Here is a 27815-nt window from a genome sequence, read left to right on the forward strand (position 1 = left end):
TGCAGACATAAGTGTGACTCTGCATGACTCCTCTCTTGCCTTCCCGCTCCTTACCCCAAGTGTCCTCTGAGACTGCGGCTCACTCCGGCGGGACTCGTCTCATTAGTTCAGTAATTAAGATAAACGAGGTTTTAATTGCAGCTGTGATTCACGCTAATGATTGTGGGACTCAAGATGAGGATTTCCTCTCCCTCCTCCAATCAGAGCGTGTATCTGGGATTTAATGTGTACACGAGATAGCATCACAGCAGCACTCTGCCCGCAATGTTGCAGTTGTTATTTTATGCTTTGATGAAGGAGATTCAGGGTAGGGGTTCTGGTGGTAAATCCCTGGTCCACAGAGTGAGACTTATCCCTGTTGTTGGACCTCTGACCCGCTGGAGTCATTATATATCACTTTAGGAATAGTCCACTACTGAACTAACCATAGGATTTTTTTCCTGCTCTAAACATCTCAGTGTTTTTTTCTGATCCAAAATGCTCCAACAATGAAGAATTAGTTACTGGTAATGAAAATAAAGACTTTATTACATGCACATAGTGGCTGCTGCCCTAAACAAACAAACATATTCATGTATGCTCCTTACAGCTAGAACTTATTGTCTTCTATCTCGCTATGTAATTGTTAAAATGTGGTGTGGTGTAATGACTTAACGCTCATCATTGTCAGTGGTGCTAGAATTGCTGCAAATACACAAGTTTCTCTTCCTTATTTTATGCATTTACTCCTTAATGATGTTGACTCCTGCATATCTTAAATGGGACATGCAGCATCATCATCAAAACAGCTTAAAAGTAGCATTGACCATAGGATGCGCCTGCAAACTGGATTAAAAAACAATAGTTCATTCATGTTGTAGTAATATGCTCCTTATTGCTGAGAGGCATTCTGAACTGAAATTAAATCAGTCCAGCATGCCTTTTTGTGATTATTGTATTTGTTATTTCTGCAAGGCTTTTTATTTGGGAAAACTGTGCAGCAAATCCTTATTGATCACATAAAAGTTATGGGGCTGCTCTTGTAATGAAGGTAGCTAAGCTAGCTACCTCCTCCTACTTATTTAATCACACATCCTGTAATAAAATTCAAACACACTCCTGCTGAAAACTGAAAGTAAAAAGCACTTGGTGTCTTTTTTTAAGAAAAAAAAGGTCTAATAATTGGCTCAGAGTTTAATTGGTGACAAGCTCAGTCATTCGGGAAGGGCTAAGAGTAGATCCACATGCGGCTCCCTCTGCATCAAAAGGACCCAGTTGGGGTCGCTTGCACTTCAGGTGTTTCTGCCCAAACACACCTGACCTCAGGATGGATGTTGGATGGATATCAGATGTCTGGGGAATCAAATATCTGTGAGCTCAGTCTTGTTTCACTGGTTGCTACAACTGCAGTTACTGTCTGGAATATCAGATTACCTGTTCCCATGAAAGTTCTCCTCTAACACTAGCATGATCTCAACTTTAAACCCAGTTCCTACATGTTTGCAAAGATTTGTCAGATCAATCTTTCTAAAAGATAAAATGAAACTCATCCCTGAGGGCGACACTCGTCAGTCTCAATAACACCGCCGATGATCTATAGAATTAAAGCTCCAAAGCCCATATGGACTAATTTTAACACAATGTCTACACAATACGTCCTCATGTGTGGCTCTCTGCACACATGTATGCATGGACAGATAACCCACATCACACTTACAGTCAGATACAGACATAGGGACAGAGAAATAAGGAAGAAAAGGAAATTATAGCAGAGTATTAATCTTAAGAAATACCTACAGTAGTATTGACCTACTGAACACACTTTACCTTATAAAAAGAACTTTCTATCTTGCTGTCTGTGATTTCTATTACAGAGAGTTAGAGGCAAGTGTGTCTTGTCCAAAAATATTGCTGTCTGTTAGGATAAGAGTTAAGCTTGTGTAAAGTTTCTGTAGCCTCTCCTCTGCGCTGTAATGATAGTGTAAGAATAAGCAGAATAAAAGTCAGCCTAGCGTCTCACAGAACGAAAGGACATCCCCCAAGCCTTTCATATCAGCCTCTTGTTTATCTTTGTGTGCTTGGTTCTATCTCTTTTGTCACATGCAAGCACAACTAATCCCACTCTAAGCTCCTTCCATCTCTACACTTTTCTTTCCTTTTAGACCGTTCTTCCTTTCTCACTGCAACGTTCTCAGAGGCTGAGAAACTGCAGCTCAGATGTTATTTAATTTGCAGCAACTAAAGTACATTCCTACAAGATCATAACTTCATTCAGTATTTTGAAGTTTGTCAGAGCATGAAGAGTAAGACCACATATTGCACAGACACAGACACGGCGTGGCCTCGTTTGTTTCTGGCACCACATGCGCACCCGTTCTGCCCCTTCCTCAGGAGGGAGACAGAAACCCCTGTCCACTGTCCAGTGCAGTGAGTCTTAGGGGGACAGCCTCTAGCCTGCCCTTGGCGTACAGGTGAAACAAGTACGGCCATGCCATTTCCTGCCTGGACAGACTGATAAGTTGTAAAGGCGATTATTTCCCCTTGTCTGTCTTTCCACACATATCTTTATCCCTCAGTACTGCTACACCCTGATGCTCTGATTCTATGCCACTGCTGCCTAACTTGTATCAGCTGACATGCTGTAATATGGACAAGCCTAATACCTGTTATTCTATAGGGAGCTCTTATTGTCACTGCCGCATCACAGGGATTTCTCTGGGTTTTCAATTAGACGCTCTGAGGCTCTCCACAGCCCGATGCTATGTAATCTCTCAGGGAAGGCAGATAGTCTGCGGGACGCTGATTGCAACACAATCCCAAGACTAGTGAAGTCTAGTGGTGTCTAGTAGAGTGAAGCAATCAAGTGCAATCACAACCAAGTCCAGGCCTCACTTTGTTATGGTGCGATCAGCCACAGCATTAAAATGACTGACACGAGAAGTCAATAATACTGATGGTCTCCTTACAATGCAAATTCTGCCGCCATACCGTGGATCCTCACATTCATGTGGACGTTACTCTGACAAGTGCAACCCAGCAGGACGTGGCTGCAGACCATGAACACGCCGCACGGCAACAGCCCTACTCAAAGGCAGCAGCCTCTGCACCTGGCCAGACCACAGAAACTGCAAAGCTGTTCAAATTCTTTTCTACTCTTGGTCTCAGTTACTGGTCATTATTATCATTATTAAAAAAGGTGTATTTTAGCATTGTTACATTACATTAGTTGGTGTTCTGTTCATTTATCCTTGCGATAAAGAGGAAACTGCTGGCTTTAAGAAGTGATATCCTAACCTACTGCCTTGTGAACAATTGGATTTCCAGATGTCAAACTCAATTTCCTTTTCTGCTGTCTTCCAGCCAGCTGCTGTTTTGTACTCTGTGCAAAAACTGACTTTGTATTGTCTAGAACACTGCAAAAAAAAACAAAAAAAACAGATAATAGGGTAAATCAGTCTATACTTAGAGGCAGAGACAAGAATTCTCACAAACATGCTGCTACAAATACACTTCATATGCACACATTAGAGATAAGACCACACTGCCAGTTCAATACTCAGTTGAAAAGAGACTGTGACATGTTGGGCTGACAGACCAAATCCAGGAATCAATAGCTGTGAGCCTAATTATTTTTCATGAGACCTGAAGATTGTGGATTGATACATTTATCTGTGACTAGGATGAGAATTGTGTTGCTTTAAGGTTAGGTTAGGCAGTGGCATCTGCAGCTACAGTCACTAGAGGAAGCACACAGAAGGTTTTAATGCAGTTTGCTCTTAATAAATAGGTAATAAAGCAGGATTTATGCTCTGTCCAAAATGCAGTTGGACAGACTCCCATTCCACCCACACACCTCCGATCATGGCTGTGTGTCTTCAATTATTTATAACTTTGCCAAACCAACAATGTTGTTCTTGGCCAGCTGGGTTGAGGTAAACTATGCTTCTCTTGTTGGATTTCTTCTTAATTTTACTTAGCTGTCACCAAAACACTGAGATAGGAGAAGCTGCCTTAAAATTAGAGGCAGTACTGCCACCAGATTGGTCTGATCTGGTCACTGAACATAGCTGACCATGTTGGTGAGTGCCAAGCAGGTGTGGGATCATGTCCTGGTTCTTTTGATTGAAGCAAAAAAAAAAAAATGTTGCCGTTGCTTTTTTTTTTTTTTTCTTAAATCCCATTAGATCCATTTAGTTAAACTCAGTCTGTTTAAAGATAAGTGGTTGCAAGTGCCTGCTGTAAAATCAAGTCGATAAGTACTGCAATGGCAAAGATCTCCACTAGAAAAAAACTGCTGTTTTTTTTTCCCAGCAATCCTCCCACTGGTTGTTGGAGAAGCAGACAGGATTTGTCTAAAGGTAGAGATAGCCTTGAAAGAAAAGCTTAATTTATGCTTGTGCTCTGAATCAGTGCAGAGCCTCTAACATAGCCTACGCAAGTGGCCAACGCTGTTGTCAGCATTTATACATATACTGGGTTGCTCTGCAGTGCCACTGTCAAACAATGTTGGCAATGAAGTTTCTCTCTTCGATCCATGTCAGTGATCCGCTCTCTTCCAGTAAAATTGGAAAAGTAGCTGGAAATGCATAGGAGGAAGCAATGGTAATGAATGGGCAAATTACAGTGTGTGACAGGTAGTTACATTTCTATGGAGGTGCACATCAGGTTACGACGTGAGTCACGCTGCAGTTACAACGCAGCTACAGCATAGATTTGACTCAGAAGCTTAAATCGCACTAAACACTTTAGAGCTTGATAGAGCCTCAGCGATGATGTCGGGGGGGCCACTGATCAATGGGAGCTCCTAAATGTATAACACAAAGAAAGCTGACGTGCATCTTCCTAGCTGTGTCAACCTCTGAGGACAAATAGAAGTCGATTTCATCTGCCACATATTGTCATACAATACTCGTCCTTGACTCAGTTTTGAAGAAAAAACTTTTGATGACGCTAATTCATTTGGTATTCATGAAATGCGGCTTGTCTGCCAATGGCATTATCACTTCACATCACACACACAGAAGCACATACATATGCCCTGGTAGCTGTCACACACTAACGGGTTTGTGTGAACGCACAGACGAGCACGTGCATGAGCAAATCAGTGTATGTGAGAAGCTGTTCGTTTAGATTTTTGAAATGAGTGTAGTTTGAAGACAATAACTAAAACCTCATCATTAACATGATTTGCCTGTAGGCGTAATCCTTAAAAGTGACACTAATTTGTGTACATTTAGCAAAGTACACTAAATCTTAGCCCCAAGCCTCTGAGCACTGGCTGCTTGCCATATCACATTACTAGAATGTTCCAGCGCCCCCATGGTGTTGTCACAAACTAGAGAAAACAGTTGTCACTAGCTTAGTCATGGCGATTACACTCGGAGAACTCGTGTTTCAGCTGTCCTCAAAACCTTGTTTCTTGAAGAAAGTCATTGTCATCCACTCGCCGCACACCCCATTGAACTCATCAGATCAGATCCCTTATTTCTTTTGCTCTCCGGGGCAATCCTCCCATAATAACTACACATGTACTGTTTTCACTTTTGCAACTTAGAACACTAAGTTGCTGAGATTCGCCGGCCCGTTTTTTTCCCCTTTCTGTCTGGACTCACTCCTTTGAGTGAATTTCAATAACCAAACTGTTCTCAGGAAATAAGCCTTCACTTCATTGTTAATGATGCAAGAGTGTAAATGTGTTTGTCAATACATAATATGAAATCTACACTTGTGTTTTTCCCCTATTCTTAGCTAATGCTGAGATTCTTCAAAAGTGGCAAATTATTTGGATTTCTTTTATTTTGTAATTGTAGCACTAGCTATTGAAGCTATTGAACACATTATAAATTCCTAGAAAATAAGAGCTGCTTGTGAGAGTTTGTGTGTGTGTCTTAATGCCTGTGGGCATTTCTTGAGGTGTGTGTGCGTGAGTGAATGAATTTGGGTGTGCAGGCCCACTCTAGACAAAATCATGCCATGCTTTCTCATTTTCCAGTCCAGTACTGTTGGTAATGTGAGAGCATGGCTAATCCCCTGGAGTCTCACATCATAGAGTCAAACTCTCCTGGTTAGTACCAAACGCACTCTGAAACACACACACAGACACACACACACACACTGAAACACTTAAATATTAGAAATACAAATTCAACCAACAAATATGAATTTCAAAATTCAAACAAAGAAAGACTTTATTGTTATTGGTGCTTAATTTGGGTGTATGTGTATCTGTGTACAGCAATTTTCACGCACTGGGGGTCTAATCACTGTATCCTAGCAGAACACTTTCCATCAGCAATTAGATTATGATTATATTTTCTTTCTCAGTGGGACCTCTGAGTCACAATGTGTAATTTCAGCCTGTCTCTCTGGTCAAGCACAACACAACAGTGCTGAGGTGTAAAGCCCCGTCAATTGAACCTGAAGCAATGAGTCAAAGCCCCTTAAAGGATGCATGCAGAGAGTACAACCAGTAGCCTGCTGTTATCTTGCAAATGTACATTACAGCACAGCACTCTAGTGCTTTTTTGTCAATTTGTGTGTTTGTGTATGCACGATAGCTGCTTGGCCAGGTGAGCGCCCAGTCGTCCGGGCAAGGGGCAGCTGTTGGAGAAGATTGGCATTCTAGTCAAGCCACTGAAGCTGACAAAGCAATTTAGAGGCAAGATGCCCACACTGAGTGGGTCTAAGTCCCTGATGCACGTTGCCCTCCCACCACCTCTAACAATTGCTGTCAACATCAACTCGCCTGACTCTCCCATCAGGCAAGAAGAAATGTTGCAATGAATGTTGTGTCAGCCTAGTGCCACTGGTGCGTAACACAAACGGGCAGTTTTTTTTTGTTGTTGGTTTTTTTTTTCCCCATGTACACTCTTACAACAACACACTAGTTTTCCTAATAAGATACTTGGCCCTAGCAGTTACTGCAGGATTATAACATTGATTACATGTGGTCATCTTTTTGCAAGAGAAGATTCGATGTTATTGATCCTGTGTTTCATTGTCTTCCTGCTTCTGATAGTGTTCATTTTCAGTGTTTCACACCTATTACGACTGTCGCCCAAAGAAAAATGAGAGCATCTGTCATTTTAGCAAATGCCCCCAAATAATTCTTGTTCACATTCATGTGGGAAATCAATTTTGTAGCCATAGAAATTATTAATCTTTTCCATCAGGACTAAAGGAGTAAGTAATGTAACATTACAGAGCCACAAAACAAACAGTATGTTTCGTACTGATGGTCTTTTCTTTTAAGCATTATGGTGATTTCCTCTAAGTTCTTGTTGGTATTTCATTGTGATATTACCAGTGAGCTAATCTTAGCCAAGTTGTTTAGGTCAGATCATTCGATTTCACTGGATGGTAACTGAACTCTTCAAGCTGAAGGATATTTTTAATGATGGTCTTAATAAAGATGCTTGTCAGCATCTTCATATTTTAAGGTAGAGTAAGTAAGTTCCATTATACATATTTCTGGAATCACCGGTCATCAGTCACATAACTAAATTCATTATGGAGGCTAGATATGATCAGCAGCCATTTTTGTGCCTTCTACGTCCTATTCGCCACCTTTTGGCCTCAGTCCAGGGCAATTACCCAGGAGCTTTGCTGTCTTTGCTAGCCTGCCCCCTCTCCTCGGTGCCCCCTCTATGTTCGTTTTTCTCTAGCTTCCCTCCCTTCCATTCCAGGCTAGATACAGGGCAATAATAGAGTGCCGACTGGGGAGTGGGGAACACAGGCGTGGGTTAATCTGTTGACCTCTAGCCGCTGTACACTATAGACTTACCATCTCAACGTGTTTCTCTGGAGTCTAGACCTCAGCTATTACTCTAACCTATCTGAAAGAGAATGTTTCTTAATCCCGTCAAAGTGTAGCTCAAGGTTCAGAGTGTCCTTATACATGAATGTAGGATTTCAGAAAAAAGTATTGTGAAAACACACATGAATTCAGAGAATGTGTATTTGGGGGCGTGTTGCATTTGGTTTTGGGGTTTTTTTTGTCATCGCACATAGTGAATATAAGTTAGATGTGCAAGCGAGTAGGAAACACTGTATTAGCACACAAAAGCTAATCAACAAGTAATTCAAGAAAGGAATTCTGACTCATGTCTCAGAATGTAAAGTACTTTATATTCACATCAAACTCTTGTTTTAAATGAAGGCTGTTGCAGAGTAAATTGCAGTAACAGCTGGTAAGCTGCAAAAACCATGACTGACTTATAATATTAGGACAAAGCCGGGGGATTAGCTAAAAGAACTGCTAGATAGACCCTCACAATTTAGATTATTTCAGACAGATCTGTTCAATTTTAACTGAACTGTGTGTAATTTTAAGTGATAAATTAGTGATTTTCTGTTAGTAAATGGTATGTTTGTAATTTGCCTATGTAAAACAACGTGCCAAAGCTCAGGTTATGTTTGCCTAGGACCCAAACAAATTCAAGAGCTCATGTTTCATTTGCTCTCGGCCCTCTGGTTCAGACACTTGCCACCTGACCTTGTTGTGTGGCCAATAAAAAGCTTTTTCTCTCAGCATGTAGCGATGTCTTTTAGAGATAGGTTACGTTTACATGAATATTTCTCAGGGCTTCATTCATACATACCCACGACACTGATGTGGAGTGCCACAAAACACCCTGCCGTATGTGCAAAAGACTTGTCAGTATCAACTCTAGTGAAGTGTAACCACACCTGTAAATGTTTAGTTCTCACTGCCATTGCCACCAAGAGCAGAGTCCCTGCAAGTGTGCGCTCTGCGCCAGGTGCTTGCGACCATCCACACAGGTGCAGCGACAGAGCGATCGGTTCTCTGTGTTGAAACAGCAAAAGTGCGTCTTAAACAATGTCTTAACGCTGATGCAGATAACAAATATATTCAATTTGAAACCGGAGACACGGACGGACTTGTGCGTATCTGTCTTTAATGTGACAGCAGGCAGTTCAGACTTGTGCCATATTGGAAGTGATATATCAGTGTTATCATGATGGACCTTATAAGATTTCTGAGGCAGGTTTTAGTCAATCCTTCAGTCACGGGTTTGTTGCTTTGATGATTCTAGTTTAGTTGCATCCAGACTCATTTTGATCTGTGCCTCATGGCGCCCTCAAAAAATCAAAACTGAACTACAAGGTTTCACAATAATTTGTGTTCGAGCATCTGTGATGGTTGTAGTTAAATTAATTCTCATTCAGAATATTACTGATATGATAATGATATACAGTATATACAATGCACTGATGGTGACATTTTGAAATAAAATCCAAAAGAGGGCTAAAAGGGGATAACAGGGGCCTCAGCAGTGCTTTGTTTTCCTTAAGAATTTCAACTCTTTTCATTTCCTAGCTCATCGTGTGGGCTACAGCACAGAGCAGTACTGTGTGTGAATGTGCATTGCCAACTTTTTTCAGATGTTTTTGAAGGTGCTGCAGTTGGATTATACTTTATCTGTTCCAGCATTTATTGGATTGCTTTTGATCATTCTCTCGTGTGTTTTGATGTTTTCATCCTGACGTTATCCTGTTTAATCTGCACAGATGACTTGCTGTGCCGTCCACTGCTAAGAGCGCTCTGTGTTAAGCAGGTGCAATTGAATTAGTTCTAGGTGTGCCTCACACTCACTCATTCATTGATCTCATTTAGTCTGGTGTCCATTGTTCGCCTTTAGATGAACAGACTGCTGTTATAACATTCACATGTATAAAGTGTTACTTACTAATGATTTCAAAAGGGCTATTCACGTCTCACATAACACATCACAGGCACCAGGAATCACACTGAAGGTGTAAAGGCATTAGCTGTTGTGAGCGAGACCCGAACATCTGATTTTTCAGAGTGAGATACCAGGCAGTGCATGGTTGGAGCAAGAGAACATTAAGAGTGAAGAGGTGAGGGCCATTGGGTGTATTTTTGTTTGCATTCTCCATCTGCTGGGTGTAATTAGCAGGATGCCTGAGAGAGGCAGAAAGAGAAAGTGTCACAGAAAAGTGTAAGAGAGGTGTGAAAGTTAACAAGAAGGATGGTAATATGAAAAGGAAGAGAGGGAATAAGAAAATATTAGTAGAGGACTCAAGTGGGCCTCAGTCTAATATTTTAACCTGTTTAATTGAAGTGAATAGATAACACCAGGCGCACTCGAACTTGTTAATGAGAACAGTGCAGCGTTCATAATTTGAAATGCTCCTCTCTGAAGGAGTGCATAGAGTATGACAAAGTTAATGCAATTTATCAACTCGTGACTGAAGTCAATCAGTATTGGATGCCTAATATATTCCAGTTTAACCCTTTATAGGGCAAGTGACTATTTTTGGTAATTTTATATACGACGCCCCGCGCTTCAGTGAGGTTGAGCAGAATGTGGTCATGACAAATGGCCTAATGTTGTGTAAAGTTATGATGTGTATGCTTTAATGAATCTGTTATGTTATCTGTAATGTTCTAAAATACATCTTCCTTTCACCATATATGTGTTTCTTGTATTTTTATATACAGTATATAAAATGTATCAAAAAAAGGGATCTTTTGGTCATGAGCCACGGTGCTTGTGGTTCTTGGGTTTTTGCCATGGTTTGATCAGTGACTTAATTACAGCTGAACTCAATAAAGTAATGAAGAACTGAAGAGGCGTTGGGAGGCGAGGGACGGGAGGTGACAGAAACAAAAGGAGTTCAGGTGAAGCAGCTTGTGGACAGGCTGGAGGAGGTCGGTCAGCCTAAGGGAGGTGCAGAGATAAAAGACAGTACAGTGAAAACAGTATCCATATTACATGAAATGCAGACTTGCACATAGCTCATCCGCCTCCTTCCCTTCCAGAGGATTCCTGTTGTATCCCAGGAGACATGTTGAATTATCTCTATGCCAGTTTTGTTTTTCTCTCTGACTTTCTTTGGTCTGCCTCTCTCTCTCTCCCTCTCTCTCTCTCTCTCTCTCTCTCCTCTCTCTCTCTCTCCCTCCTCTCTCTCTCTCTCTCTCTCTCTCTCTCTCCTCCCCCCCTCTCTCTCTCCTCTCTCCATCTCTCTCCCTCTCTCTCTCTCTCTCCTCTCTCTCGCTCTCTTCCATCTCATCCTCTCTCCGGGATCTATCCCGCTCTCTCTCTCTCTGCCTCTCTCTCTCCTCCTTTCTCTCTCTCTTCTCTCCTTCTCTCTCTCTCCTCTCTCTCTCTCTCTCGCTCTAGGAAACACAAACAGTGTTTTTGCCCTGGACTACATCAGTGGATCGCTGACAGTGAATGGCCAGCTGGACAGAGAAACCCCCTCTACTCGGCAGGATTCACTCTGACTGTCAGGGTGAGCTGTTGAATGTGGGGGAAGTTCTGGGGTGGAGGGATTGTCGTAGGAACAAAAGGCTGTTTCACTGCAGTGTCTGAGTTTCTATAGTGTCCAAAGACCTACTAAAAAGACCTCTCAGACTGCATATACAGTCTGTAGCTGCACTATATAGGACTGACTACATATGAGATCCCGTAGTAACATATATGCTTGATGCTTTGTCAGTATGGTGCTGCACAAATGTGACCCAGACAAACTCGAGTACTTTTATTGGGCTCATTAGTGAAGATATTCATGCTTGTTATTCTGTGATAATGTCCGCTTTAGAGAATTGTGTTGAATGAGCAGCTATTAGAATAAGGGGAGTGGAGAACAAGAAAGAGGAAGACTATTTAGAGTCCTCCTTGATGCTGAGGTCTTCTTTCTTCCACCATTTTTTCTCCTTTTTCTTTTGTTTGAAACAGGTGTGTGTCCCTCCGCTGAGCCAAAAGTCTATGTCGCTCGGCTTTTTAGCACGTCAGTCCTTCCCTCTCACTTCCCACCTTGTCCACTCTTCCACTTTTGTTGTCATTATTTCTTCTTTTACACTTTTGTACACCAAGCAGTTCCCACAGGGTGTGCGGGTGCATGAAATGGATTTCCAAGTGCTACTGAAAGTGAAAGGATTTGTGAACAAAGACGTCTTTTTTTTTTTCCTGGCGTAGCTACAATGTTACATTCTTGATCTTGATAGCTTGTCAAGTGAAATCTGTTACACCTTAAGATAAATGGCCTTTAAATAGCAAACAGCTTGTTTACCACTCACGTATTCACCGGTTTAACTGCAATAATTGTTAATAAAAAGCAGATTGCGTGACATTTTTTTATATTAGAGACCATTGAGATACATCTGGCTCTGAGGTTTAGTACAAAAGAGATTCTGGCTAATATATTCCAGACTCAGTCTGTCTTTTTAATTGAAATCAATAATTAGTAACCAGAATGAGCAAAAAAGTCTGAAAGAGAAAAAATGTCACCTAAAAATGTATTTATAAGATATGGATTTTTTTTTCCCTTCTAAATTTTCTCTCCTCTGCTCATGCTTTCTTAGCTGGTGCTGCTATTGATTGGGGTGTGCCATAGTAATACAACTAATTTCTCAACTTCAGGCAGCTTAGATAGTGCTGAGCACGTGGAGGTGGAGGTCAAATTATCCTGGAGCACTGTTATGAAAGAAGCTAAACGATCTGATCGCCCAGAGACTAGCATGTTGTTTCTGCCTCTTCTCCTCTTGCCTGTGACACTCCTCCACAAATAAAAGACACCGGCTGCCCATTTCTATCTTTCCCTCCTATTTTTTTCATTTCAGAGGGCACCCATCCTCAATAACTGAGGCAGGCAAAAACACAGTGTGTGTAATTGTGTCCTCTCAATTGGACTTCTTTCTCCCAAATCTCATTGTGTGTTCATGCGTATGTCTGTGTATGTGTGGATGTACATGTGCTGGCCTTCTCTTGGCCTCACTTTGAGCCTATTTCTATGATTGCTTTTAGGCTGTCTGTCCACCTTTTGATCCAATAAATGAACAGCTGTAAATACCGAGTGAGATTGCGCGCTGACCGCCTCCATCCAGAATGACATTTTCAGTCCAATCAAATGCATCTCTCTCTCTTTCTTTCTGCGTCCCTCTCTCTTTCTGTCGGTGATGGCCACTTCCTGCTGTTGCTCCCTCTTAGGCCACAGAGCTGAATGATGATCGCAGTCCAACTACGGCAACAGTGAGGACCACCTTCACCATCCTGTTAATTGACAAGAATGACAACGCCCCAAAGTTCAACAGTTCTGAATATCGGGTCCGCATCACTGAACTGGCACAGGTGGGCTTCGCCCTACCCCTCTTCATCCAGGCAGAAGACAAGGACGAGGTGGGTAGATCACATCTTAATGGCCTGCAGTATTCACAACATTTGTATGCCTCAGTGCTAGCAACAGCTGGAGCTGGATATGTTTTTGACTTGTCTGTCCAGCCTGTTCTCATCAGCAAGAACTTTTGATCAGACTCAAGAATGAATTTCTGGAACATCTGAAGTAAATTTCTTCATTAAATCTGGTGCAAATATTCAAATATTCTCAGTGATGAGTTGATTAGAATTTAGTGGTCACAAAGCATGTTTTTGTCCTCAACTCAAGACTTCATCAGATCAGATCACACCAATGTGGCAGAGCATGAAAAAAAAGCTAACCTGGCACACAAAAACAGCCAAGCAACGATGTCATCAAGAACAACCAGACTTTCCAGTATTTCCAGACAACTTCAGTGTCTGCTAATATCTCTCAAAGCTATTTCTGAAAAAGTACTGTAGTATCTCATTGAACAATTTCTGATGCATAAAATGCAAATAATCAACACACTTTTTTTTTTTTGCCCCAAATACTCGTCCAGCAGACCTCTGGGCTGTAAGGGGAAAACCCCCACTCAGGAGAGCCACACACATTTAGGGGTGGCCAGTCAACCAGCAAAATATTCGTCCTTAGTGATGCTGGTGGCTTTTCTGCCTGTGGTGATAATGCTGTGTGGACTATTATTGATCACAAATGGAATCATTTATGAACATGCTACAGGTGAGTATTTATCTACATAAATCAGTACTAAACCACAGTAATTTAAATAATGGACACAGTGGGACGTCATAGAAAATAAACAAAGATGGATAAATGAGGTCTGTTTTTTGCATGTTCATCTAGAAGTTTTTGAAATTTTGGGAAACATGAAAAAGTAAAAAACTGAAAATTTTGAAATCAGTAAAACCATGATTGGAACATGAAGGAGTGATAGTTCAAATAAAGTTATTAGTCAGATGTACTTTGTAATTTTGGTTAGATTAGATTAGAACTTCAGAGCTAACAAGGTAGCCAAAAAAGAACATCAGCCACTCAGTAAATCTATTTTCTCGGCAGCTGTGTGTGTGTGTGTGTGTGTGTGTGTGCGTGTGTGTGTGTCAGGGTTATTATAGTTAACGAAAACGAACGAAATAACGAAAACTGAAATTGAAAAAACATTGTCGTTAACTGAAATAAATAAAAACTATAATTAAAAGGAAAAAAACGATAACTAATTAAAACTGAATTGTGAGTTTACAAAACTAACTAAAACTAACTGAAATTATCGATAAACTGACTTTCATTTACTTGTTTTGTTTTTTTTTTAAGCCTTGTGGATTGATATGAAATCATTTTTTCCGCTCTCCGAGTTTAAGCTGGGAGCGCCACAGGACAACTGTGTGAGTGCGTGCGCATGTGCGTGCGCATGTGCTGGTCCGCAAAGTAATGGCTGCGGTCTGCAGAGAAAGCGGCAGAGTCCCGTATGGAGGTTCTTTGAGTACAAACACCTGCACACGACCATAAGGTAATTAACACTCACAATCCAGCTACACAAGCATAAATGCGGACATGAGGTCGACAACTTCTGTAGGTTGTGTACAGAGGCCGCAAAGACCCTGCAGGTTTAATTAGCAGCATCTAACAAGCTAGCTCCAAAACAGAAGCAGCTTCAGGTGGTGAGAACATCAGGATGCAGCTGGATTTGAGCTTTGACTCCTTCAAAGAGTTTGTTTTTGTCAAACACCACATGTAGCTGTTATTAATCTGCTGCACTGATGCTGAACTTTATTGTGGAGTTTATTGTAGAATTTATTGAGTTTGGGAGTTCATGTTTTTCTTTGTTTCTCCCTGTTGATGTTATGTGTGTCCTTAATATTACACACATTTAGCATGTCTTGTGAACAGTTGGTTGTTGAATATATTTATTTAAATGGTATCTTTTTGTCATTACACAATAGTCACTTTTGCGCCTTGAATCTTGCACCTGATTAGGTATGAAAATACTAAAACTAATACTGAAACTAACTGAAACTAACTAAAACTAAGCATGAAACCAAAAATAAAAACTAATAAAAACGAGAAAAACCACTCTGAAAACTAATTAAAACTAACTGAATTAGAGAAAAAAAAAGTAAAAACTAACTAAAACTAAACTATAATGTAAAATCCAAAACTATTATAACCCTGGTGTGTGTGTGTGTATTGTCAGCAGGAGTATACTACAGCCTCCTTTAGTTTGCCCGCCACTTTCCATTAACTGTATCTATCAGCCTACTGTGGTGACACAGTCACATATACTCAGACACCAAAACATACAGAGAAGTCAAACATTTTAGGCTTGCTCTGCCACTCTGCCTCACTCGTTTTCTTTCTCCCTCTCTCACATATGCACATGCTCGTTCACACCAATGCATTGGACTCGACTACAATTTAATTTGCTCTGGAAGAGATGGGATAGAGCATCAAATTATACCTAACGAGGAAAATCAATCACCTAGGGTGCAGATAAGCCGAAAGCTAGTCAACTCTGATTGATTCAGGCGCAGCAGCCGCCAGGGTGGAATTTGACAGATAACTGCAAGTCAAGTGGATAGAAAAGAAGGTAGAGAATAAAGAGAAACAGACTTACGGAGAAGAGAGGAGAGGAGAGGAGAGGAGAGGAGAGGAGAGGAGAGGAGAGGAGAGGAGAGGAGAGGAGAGGAGAGGAGGAAAAAAGATTGAGCAGAAAGTAGTCAGTGCTGGAGTAAAATCCTAAGTCGTAGTAATTGGTGGAGCAGGAAGAAAACAGTCAGGAGAGAAATACAGCACTTGAAAGGAGAGATAGCAGGAATATTTAGCAGCAGGTCTGTTTATCCATTCTAGGGATGGTGTGTTTGCTTCTGCCGGTGTTCCAGCAGCAGGCAGAGTAAAGAGCACTGCAAGCGTGTTGCTGCACGCAGGTGGGGTGACGACCCAGACACCTGGCATGTGATAAGAGGTCTCTCTGTAGGTTAGCACCCAACATTTTACCACTACCCATAACAGCACTCACTCAGAGGAGGCTTCCAGACACCTAACATGTCTAGGCTAAGATTGCTTATTGTAAATGGGGGGGGATAGCTCTGAGACAGTTTTAATTTACTAGATTCACCGTAGATGCTGCATTCAAAAGTACTTACCAGAACCAGTGCATTAGCTGCCACAGATCCCTGTAAAGTCATCATCATGCAACAAAGCAAAAGGCATCAATAAGAGCTAAAAAAAACCAAAGCCTTACATGAAACAATATAAAGAGAAAATGCAGAAAATGTATTTGGAGGAATTTTAAACTCTACCAGTCCTGCATTGTTACTCTGCTGTGATAGAGCCACAAGTACATCTATTGCAAGGAGTAAAGCCTGTGAGGTGTTTTTTGTCTTGCAGTTTTTTATTGCTTTTTTGATCTTTTAAACCTGCATGTCATTGCCGACACACACAAACTCATTCACACTCCACTACACCTGCTCTGTAATCTCACTCCCTCCATGTGTAAGGGATTATAGGCAGACATTTCTTTTCTTAGACTATGACACAAGTGGTAGTTACCTCTCTGCCTGTCGCTGCCTTCATATCCTCTTCTTCTTCTTGGCTAGCATCTTTAAAACTTTTTGCTGCTAGAGCTTGTCACTAAACTTTGTGGCAGTTGCATCTGACAGGATGCTTTTATTGGGGGCTTCTAAAGGCAGAAGCAAATGGACGGGCAATTACGTTTATGGGCAGTTTGAGGTGACATCCCTGCATATTGGATGGTCTTTTAAATAGGAGTCATCAGCCACAATGGTTCTCCCCGAGACAAAAACAAAAACAAGGGGGCTATTTCAACTGGCAACATAATGCCAATTGACCACCCCACCCGTCTTCCTCTGTCTGCCACAATGGCTACATGATTGGCTGCCCTGAAGCTTTATACATCAAGACAGGAGGGATCTAGAGATCTTTTATTCCCCGGCTCAAGAGAGCCACAAGTATTTCAGATATCGACTGTCATTGGTTTATATTTACCCATAATGCATCTGCAGAAAAAGAATTAAGGGGAAGATGAGTTTTTTTCCCTCCATTGTTCCAAATTACATATTTACATTTTCTATACGCTCAACAGCAGTGACACAGTCCATAGTATTTCTAAATCAGACTTCATGTTCACATAATCTACATAATCATAAACATTGTCTTGGCAACTTATGCTGCACTGAGCTAGAAAGCAAACACAGAGAAATGTAGCTGGATTGAGGTAGATAGTCATGGTTGTCATCAGGGATCACGTCAACCTCTTTTCCTCTCACATAAAACAGACAGCGTGCGTAACGCAGATGGTTTTCTTCATTGGCTAGGTAATCATCCAGTCAGACTTACTTTATACAGCTCTGTGGAAAATGAATGGGGAATAAAGTCTGTGTATCACTTAAGTTGTGTGATGTCAAACATTGTGACCTGAGTTTTACAGATGAAGAAGCAATCAATCTGTGGTACTGACTATGATATGATCCTTGTGTCGGATCTTTTAGTCAAATAAAATATTGGAAATGTCTTTCGTTTTAGTCTTTGTCCATTTGATCAATTTTCATATCACTGCATGGCTGATGAGGCTTTCATGCATTTGTTTATTGATACATGGGATATATGTATGTATGATCATAATGTATTGCAATATCTTTTCTGAATGTCTGAAAAATATACCACTGACAAATTGTCTGTAATGTATAATAATTAAGAACAATAAAAATAATAAAATCTAAACTGAAACCAAAAAAATTTCAAACAATATAAATTAAACTGAACCAAACAAACACTGGAAATTAGAAAAGGAAAACCCCCAAAATTAAAAATATAGCAATCTGTTGTGAAGACTAATAAAACCAAAATATAGAACATTTGTTTAAATCACACACACACACACACACACACACACACACACACACACACACACACACACACACACACACACACACACACAGCTGCCCATAAAATAGATTTACTGAGTGGCTGATGTTCTTTTCTGGCTACCTTGTTAGCTCTGATACAAGTTCTAATCTAATCTAACCAGAATTCTAAGATGTCCCACTGTGTCCATTATTTGATTTACTGTGGTTTAGTGCTGATACATGTAGATAAATACTCACCTGTAGCATGTTCATAAATGAGTCCATTTGTGACAAAAAGTCCACTGGATTTATTAATTGATCAATAACAGTCCACACAGCATTATCACCACAGGCAGAAAAGCCACCAGCATCACTAAGGGGGAATATTTTGCTGGTTGACTGGCCACCCCAAGATGTGTGTGGCTCTCCTGAGTGTGTGTGTGTGTGTGTGTGTGTGTGTGTGTGTGTGTGTGGTGGTGGGGGGGGGGTTCCCCTCATAGCCCAGAGGTCTGCTGGACGAGTATTTGGGGCAAAAAAAAAAAGTGTGTTGATAATTTGCGTTTTATGCATCAGAAATTGTTCAGTGAGATCGTACTTTTTCAGAAATAGGTTTGAGAGATATTAGCAGACACTGTTTGTGACATATTAGAACATGTTTGGAAAAGCCCTTCAGGTCAGGAATGCATTAATCTTTAGGAGACCTACAAGTTTATCATACATCTTACATCTGACATCTTCATCTTGCAGCAGAAACAGAAAAATATTTTAATGGGACCACTATTAATATCATAAAATTATGACATTATTGTCCATGTTTTTCCAATCACTTCTGAGTCATGTTATTACTTTACACTACCAGGCTTGTTCAGGCTTTTGGCATAGACCGTTCTGGGTTCTAAAGCCATAAATGCATGAAAAATAAGTGTGTTTGTACAGACCTGAAGTTTGGTGTCCGGTCGGTCTGTGTTTTTTTCCCTGAAATTAACTGTGAGTTTTGCGACTTGCTAAATATACAATAACAGATTGTATGGTGTGCATTTGCCACTGGTGGTTTAGACTCACCATATATTGCCACCTGACTGTACTCTGTTAAAAACACAATTTTCTTGCTGTTATTCTGTCCTCTCTCCTATCCTTCCTGTGGCAGGGGGTGAACAGCATGTTCCAAGTGTTTCTGACAGGAAACAATTCAGAATACTTCACCATCTCCCCCACAGCGGTGCAAGGGCGTGCCGACATCAGAATGAGGGTTGCCATGCCACTCGACTACGAATATATTCGCAGCTACAGCTTTTCAGTGAGTTTTTCAACTTAGTTTTAGTAGTTGTACCCTGTAGAAACACTATAGGTACACTTGAGCCTGCATCACCTCAACAAAGCATAGCTTGTTTGTTTTTCGCTAATATCCATTACAAAAGGGCCTTAGTAGCTTAAAGATATTTAAAGTCAATGAAAATGTCCAACAGATCAGTTTGGTAAAGACATCCAACGCGTAATATTAGCAGTAATAATTCCTTTCATGATCAAATGTAGACCGTAACACTGCCCTTAAATAAACTCTGGACCAGGCCAGTTTTTCAGAGCTCTGAAAAACAAAACTGAATGTTAGTTTATTATGTTTCTTGAAACTTGTTTTGATTTGTTTGGACACGAGGCACAGTTAGACTGGAGTAATATCTCTTTCTAAACAGTGCAGCTGTTTGAACAGTGAAATTGGTATTTTGTCACCTCGGTTCAGCCCTGAGTTGTTTATAGAATCAGAGGGTACTGCACTATAAGTATAATCCAAAATCCTAAACAAATTATTGCAGTAGCAAATTCTGATTTTAATTTTTAGAATGCCAGGAAGAGAATGCATAGAAATGTATCGTCTCTTCTTTAATCATTTTTAATATCTGAGGCAGCATTTACGCAGGTCTGTGTCTGTGTGCATTCATTCTTTCTATTCCTTGTTCTCTCTCAGCTTTTTGCAAATGAGTCCATTTCGGAGCATGTGGGATTTGCCCGCGTCTTTATTGAACTAATCAATGAGAATGATAACCGGCCCATCTTCAGCAGACCCCTGTACAACATCAGCCTTCCTGAAAACACACCACCTGGTACATCGCTGCTGCGTATCCTGGTGAGTTTCCGAGCGAACCGCTGCGCCGTGTTTACACAGCTGAGAACGTGATAAATTACTCACAGAGTGGGGTTTTATTCCAGGAGAGAAACTTAACAGCACTCCAAACAGATTACAATAAAACCCGGCTTGTACTAGTAACTTTTACAGGGCTTGCTTTATTGGGGATGAAATCTTGGAAGTGTTTGTTTGGCCCACGTGACCCAGTACTCTCTTGAGACTTCACCATATGAGTAAGGATTTATGGTGACTCAAGCAAGGCAGCCTGAAGCAGGAAAAACAAATGAAAAACTTACTCACCTCACTTACCAACTCATCTGTTGTGCTGGGTCACAGTTAAACAAATGACTTACAGTACAGTCATTTAGGGGAAGTACAGCAGTGCAGCTGCCTGCTGAGTGTTTAAATGCAGATCATTGTTGTGGCAGGATAAAGTTTTCCTGTGGTTGCCCTCAGACTGCTGCTTACAGTCAGATTTAAACTTTCATATTAAACCAAACTTATTTGCTCTTTAACAAATTGAAATATATTGCAGACATGTCACTTCAAATTGGACTGCTGTTATCAGAGGAGCTTAAGGTGTATTGCTTTTCATATTATATTAAAATTACAGATGTCAATAATAATGACATGGCTCCATACAAAAAAAAAAAAAAAGCAATTTAAGGATTGAGTTTAAAAATTATTTAAAAAATATAGGTTGCATTATTTATTTCCCCCGCTGCTATCAGCTGTTATTTAGTTTCCCACAGTAGGAAGGGCTTTGTAGCCACTCCACCTCCTGGTCTCAGGGTCTCACTACTTGGCACCAATGGCCAAACACTTTATCCAGATGAGGGGGAAAAAAAATCTCCAGCTGTCTTTTCATAAGTCTGCATTATTATTCAATGCTAGCCATTCCTGCGATGGATGCCCACAATCCACTAGATACAAGTGCCAAAAAGCACAGTGTGAAAATCAATAGTGTTTATAGACTGGGTGCTCATGAAATGGAGATTGCAGAGATGTCTAATGCCCAGTAAGTCTAGCTGGGGTTGGCCTCGTGGTTTGCTGTGGAATCCTGATATCTGGCTGTAGAGAGTGAATGTGCTGTAAACAGAATGAGATGTGACCGCTTCAGTGAGGAATATACACTGCCATGGCTGATAGCACTCGTGTACCCTGTTAGATGAAGGCTTTGATTGTCTGACCTGCTCTCAAGCACACACTAACACGTGCTGACACATGCATTAGTCCTCTGAGATGGAGACGAAACACATATTTTAAAGAGATGTTTCATACACAATTCTAGATTGGTTTTGAGACTGAGAAATATACACACACACACACACACCTAAAGTGTACAGTATATACAGTATTTAGTATTAATACAGTGGGGTTTACAGTTTTGAGTATTAATCTAAATCCAAGTTAAATGTGGACAAATGTTTACCAAATGTTTAGTGGGGTTGATGTCACTCCTTAACCCTCTCCTTAACCCTCTGGTCTACAGATGGTGCTCGCAAAGGTTTTTGTGTTTGGGTTGTTTTTTTGTGCTGCAGTATGAAATTTTCTCCACAAAGATGCAGATGGTGTAGCCTGTCTACAGAAAGGAAGGAGTGCTTGTCCTTGGCAAGGGTGGAATCCATTTGGTGCAGGTGTCCAACTACAGGAAAAGGCAGACAACTCCAGACTTTAATATCCCCACTGCACAACTTATCTAAAACCTCTAGTGAGCTATACATCTTCATATTTAGAGATTTCTACACATAGTCTGAGGCTGGTACCACTCTTGTTTTCGTCATCTTACAAATTCTGGATCTACAGTGAAGTTGCTGCTCTGTCGCTCTGTGAGGCCGAGGCTATGGGGCAACTCTCTAATTTCTGTTTTCGATAATAAGTTAGAGATAAATGCAACCTAGCCTGAGGTCAGAGACTGGACCAAGGATGTTTTAGTAAAAAATGTATTTTAATTTCCCTCACAATAATAAAAAAAACAACAATCTGTTAAAAGATTGTAAAAATGACTAAGCACCAATAAAGCAGCACTAAAATCCAAAGGAAAACAAGCTTAACATGTGAGGAAAATAAATATTACTAAAAAAAATAATTGTACCTTAATATAATTAAATAAAATAAACTACACCAGTCCAAGGAGCAGGCGGTTACTGCACAGTCCAGTCCAAGATTTCAGACCAACAGGCTGTTTACAAAGCCCCAATCCTTTCCCATTCCCGTATGAAACAGCTGAACCACAGCCAGCGAGCAGTCCTCTGTGATGGACTGTGATGTAATGTAAGAAGGCCCAGAGGATTCCGGGTAAGGCTGTTTGTGTTGTAGCGGGGCCTACAGTTGTGGGCAATGAAATGGACACTTCTGCCAAGATACTGGGTTAAATGGCAACAACTCTGCCGCTGACACAGTTGCTTCTAATCCTGAACACCCCTCTGGAATTCCTGTTCCAACACTAGTGTAGCTGCTTCACAAAGAAATGGAACAGGTTACTCACAGGCTCCAACCTCTTCCCAGTAATTGATGAAGTAGGCTGTAGCAGCTAGTGTTGGGTCTCTTTTTGGTCCAATTGGCAGTAGCAGCAAGGCGGCCATGGCAGCACAGCTACTACTCTGGCATCTTGCTCTGGCATTCCTCAGGCTCCTCTCTGTTAGGCTACTGATAATATCTCCAGGCATTAATCAGCTGTCCCACCTGTAGCTCCACATTACAGCTACTGATTAGCCCTCAGTAACCTGCCCCCAGCTTTGGCTGAATTCAGTCACACCGCTCAGTCAGGTTAATTATTCAGTCATTAAATTCAGCAGGTTGCACACTGCAGAATATTAAAACTACTATATACACATCAGTTAAAATCAAGATATCTGAAACAAATAAAACCAAAGCCATGCCAAAAACTCTACAAGCAACAAACTAAACATGCAAAACACATCAACCCAAATATTCTGCCTTGTGACATCCCCCCGCACTTTAATGGTGACAGTCCCTGACACCTTAAACTTCATCTGTGCCGGGCAGGTGGTTGTCCTAACCCCACAGAGGTTCCCCTACATGCTATAAATCAAGGGGTAGGGCAGAAACAATAAAATGCTCCAGTCCCTGCCCCAGAATTTGTCTCAGACTGCTGTGAGGATTCAGCCACTGGGGCAATACAGAATTTCAGGAAGTTTCTGTGCGGTGTTTTTTCATTCTCTGACCACTTCAGTGTCAACCTGTTACACCTCAGCATGGGCTCTGGGTCCCAACCTAAATGTAGCCCACCCTAGCCTCACCTATTTCTGTTCTCCAGCTACACTCGTTCAGATTTCAAAGGCAACACCTGAGCCTTACAGTCGTAGATCTAATTATTGTGGGCATCTTCTATCTGGCCAGCCCATAAGCAAAACAAAGTTTTGGAAGCTGGCCCCTCACACTCCCTCCTGTGTCTTAACTTAAAGCAACAGTGGCAACTGTAATCCTCACAAACACACTGCCACATAATATCTCTAGGCATTAATCAGAAGTTAACCTTATTAACCTCCATCTCCATGTCCAACCTAGCATATATACTTTTATACAGAGTCACCAGGTCACTGACTGTTGTTCTTCTGGGGTTCTCGCCTTCTCATGCACTGCTGCACAGCATCAAACAAGATCCCCACATCCAGCAATCCTTGTGGATCAACTCTTCTGATGAAACTCTATTGTTGGACAATGCCCATTAAGAATTCTGTGACATAAATCTCATGCAGTATATGTACACACCTGTTTAAAACTAGACTAGTGAGTCAGCAACATTTGCATTCTTTTATTTCCAATTCTGATACCTCCAAACAGAACCTTTAACTTGGCAACCAGATTACACAAGTGTTAGCTTCTTGAAAACTAACCTCCTTAAATCTGTTTCTTCCACGCCTATATCGTTATCTGTCCCCTTACATTTAGGAACTCTAGTTGTACTGGAACACACTGGCATCATCATCTCTGAGATCTCTGGCCACCGATGACTGCTCTCAAACATCTGGCCGACAGCGCCAGAAAAATGCCCATGTGACCAGGGCTTAGTGGCAGTTTTCTGGTTACTTTATTAGCAAAAGTACTAGGTTTAAAAGAGCCTAGAAACTTTGCATTTAAGTTATTAGTTTTTGTTTTGGTTCCACAGAGGAGAGTAGTGTAACATAGCCCAAAGACAGATACAGGAGCACCAATATTAATATTAACTATTTTATTTTCTCTCGCAATAATATAAGAAGAACAATCTGGGGGTATTTTTTTTGTTTGTTTGTTTTTAAACAGGGTAACGTAGATGAAAATGACTAAGAGCTAATAAAACAATTGAGCATTAAAATTCCAAAGGGAAACAAACTGAACTTGTAAGTAAAAAAATATTTAAGAAAACACTGCACACAGATACCGTAATACAATGAAATAAAATAAACTACTCCAGTCCAAGGAGCAAGCGCTTACTGCACATTCCAGTCTTTGTTACTCTGTTAAAGACTTCAGACCAACAGGCCCTTCCCGGTCCTTTCCCACTCCCATATCGAGCCAGCGAGCAGTCCTCTGTGGTGGAATGGTTATGTTAGTAATGTAAGGAGGCCCAGAGGATTCTGGGTGATGTTGTCTGTGTTGTAGTAGGGCCTGTATTTGTGGACAGTAATGGGTACTTCTGCCAAGATAATGTGTCTGATTTCCCATGAGTTAAAATGGGAACACAACATGAAAAGCCTGGGTGAGGAAAAAAGAGTGCGTGCCGACAGCGGAGGTAGGAGCGGGCAGCTTCAGGGTGAGGGCAAGGCTCCATTCCCAGGCCAAGTGCAACATTTAGCATTTAGCCACCACAGCCTTTTGACCTTGGCAAACTTTACAAATGGGGGAAATGGATAAGACAGTCTGAACACTTCCGGCAAACTAGTAATCTCCACACAGCATTGGAAGTCAACAAGGTAAACACTCTCATGTACTGCATGGGTGATGAAGCAGATGGCAAGAGGAAGGACTGAATTTGTCAGACGGACAGTATGCTGTGGTGAGGGATGGATTCCACAGCTTTTTCACTGGCAAGAAAAATGTGATGTATGAAAGAGCACCCTTTAACATGAGAAAACAGGGAGAAAATGAAACTGTGGACCCATTGTTACTGCCTTATATACATCAGCAGAACATTGCAATTATGGCGCGCTTCACAATGAACTAAGCAGAGACAGGCTGGTGATAAAACTCACAGATGTACGGCTGTCGGAGCGCATGCAGTTGAATAAGGCTCTCACACTAACCAGAATAATCCAGATGGCAAGACAGACTGAAGCAGGGAAACAACAGCAGAGCGGCTTGCGTGGGGATACTGTGGGAAAAAAGAGAGACATGCTCAGTAGATAGAGTTATGAGCAGAAACAAAAAGCTTCACAAAAAGAAGAAACTAAATAATGGAAATAAGCCCAACCAAGGATGTGTTGAGACCAGACTGTCTAAATGCTACAAATGTGAGAAAAGTCCTTCACACCCCAAAGTGTCCAGCATACGGGTCAATGTACCAATTTCTGCAGCATTACAAAAGAGTGTGTACCTCATTAAGAGTTGTGTGTGAGGTGCAGGAAGAAGATCACAGCATATTCCTTGGCACCATAACGGGAAAAGAAGATTCATGGACTGTGAATCTAAAGCTAAAGGACAAGACTGTCACGTTTAAAATTGTCACTGGTATTAATCTGACTGTCATTCCTGACTGTGTATTCAATACTGTGTTCAAAGGTGTCAAAGGTCAAGCCAAACCCAGGCAAGATAGCAGCAGGCAGAGAAATGCCTGAACTAACGAATATGCGTGAACCAACCGGCAAAGTTTATCTTGCAGCTCGCTGAGAAAGATAAAACCCTAAGAAGACCCGTCAAAGAAGAAGCAGTGTTTCTGGGTGCAAGTCAATACAAAGCCTTGTGTGAGCTGAGAGAGGAGCTGTCACACACCTGTCTTGGCCCTCTATGAGCCAAACTTAGGTCGAGTTTCGCTGTATGAGTGGAGCTGTATGACTGTCACCTATGGAGGCCTCTCTCCCTCTGAGCCTGCAGTCTGTGAATGTGTTTTCAGGAAATGTTTTGTTTTGATGTTCTAGCATTTTTGTTGTGATATTTATCTTGAAAGATGCTAAATAAATAAAGATTTACTTACTTACAAGGCTTCACATGTTCTCTCACCACTTGAATGCTCAGGTGATGTTCAGGTGCACTGTAAACCCAGATTTTGATTGGACTTAAAAATATTGAGTTCATATTACTTAAAATTGCCTAGAATGTGAACATTACTTGTTAATTCTGAGTAAGCTGAACTGTTTCATGTCCTTTTTTATTGTAATTGTGTTTTTAAGTCCAATCAACAGCTCCTACTGAAATAAAGTGAGTTCATATTACTCAAATATCTGTCATTTCGCAACATTACTTATTAATGCTGAGTAGACTGTACTTTTTGATGGTCTATCTTATTGTATTTATGTGTTTGAGTTCAACTTAATATCATCAGGTTTTGCACCCGCTAAAAATCTAGTTGATACCGATTTTAACAGTTAGGCTTAAAACGAGCACGGTGGCATGGTGGTTAGCAGTGCTGCCTTACAGCTAGAATGACACCTAAACGGTCTAGGTTCGATTCCACCTTGGCTCCAGGCTTCTCGCTGTGTGGAGATTGAAATAGTAGGTGTTTGTTGTTTTTGTTCACCCTCTGGTTCTCTACTTGTACAGTTTTTCATTGTTCCATGGACACATGTTATTTGTAAATGTTAATGTACCAATGTTCAGCAGGGCTGAGTTTTATCATGTTTAGCTACAAATTTAAACAGACACAGTTCAGCATCGTAAAAAAGATCGTTGCTACAGGCAGCATGATGGCGTGGTGGTTAGCACTGCTGCCTCACAGCTAGAATAACTATCTAATAATCTGGGTTTGAATCCACCTTCGCCCGGGCCTCTTGCTGTGCAGAGTTTGCATGTTCTCCCCATGTCTGTGTGGATCTGAACACATGGGGTTAGGTTAATTGGTCACTCTAAATTGCCCACAGGTGTGAATGGTTGGCTGGCTCTCTCTCTCTGTGTTAGGCTAGCAATCTGTAGGGGGTGTACCCTTTGTCTTGCCTTATGTCTGAACTATAAAAGATAAGTTTGGTCAATAAGAACATACAATTTAGTTCAATTGGTAATGGAGTAGTGCTTACTTAACAAGCTGAGTTAAATAAATGGGTGGTCAATGATTGCTTAAACTAAGTATCTTCAGTTACTGAAACTCTGACCTTAGTACGTTCAACTTAAATCTTTCATTCCATTCCAAAAGGGCCTCAAGTACACTGAACATAGTCCACTGCACTTATTCAACTGATGCTCATTACTTAAAAAAATCAAGGCAACGAGTTACCTTGTTTTTTTTAAGTGTTTACAGTGTGGTGAAAGAGAGTCTGGACCTGTGAGCAATTTAGAACTTCCTCACTGGAAACCAACCACAAACCATTATTGAGTCTTCCAGAGACCCAAGCTTTGGACAAAAGAAACAAAAGACTAAAAAAGTGTTTGAGCTAAGGGCTTGTTCATCAGTAATTATGAGTAGCCCAAAGTGAAAGATTTTTGTCTCCTTAAAAATGAAGATGTGGTATAATGTAATATAAGGAGGCCCATAGGATTCTGAGTAATGTTGTTTTGTTGTAGTGGGGGCTACAGTTCTACTGTAGCAGCTCCATGCTGTGGCCAGTAAGGGATACTTCTCC

The 27815-nt window shown here is 41.0% G+C and overlaps 1 protein-coding gene across 1 annotated transcript in view; it reads left to right on the forward strand.

Moving 5' to 3' along the window:
* cdh23 (cadherin-related 23) overlaps positions 1-27815 on the forward strand; it is a 170942-nt gene that overhangs the window by 78297 nt on the left and 64830 nt on the right. The window contains 5 exon segments of the mRNA XM_030747862.1: positions 11148-11216; positions 11219-11259; positions 12957-13145; positions 19129-19278; positions 19945-20103. Of these exon segments, the coding sequence (XP_030603722.1) occupies positions 11148-11216; positions 11219-11259; positions 12957-13145; positions 19129-19278; positions 19945-20103 (608 nt within the window).

Source organism: Archocentrus centrarchus, chromosome 15 (assembly GCF_007364275.1).
Source record: "Archocentrus centrarchus isolate MPI-CPG fArcCen1 chromosome 15, fArcCen1, whole genome shotgun sequence".
Taxonomy (NCBI): Eukaryota; Metazoa; Chordata; class Actinopteri; order Cichliformes; family Cichlidae; genus Archocentrus; species Archocentrus centrarchus.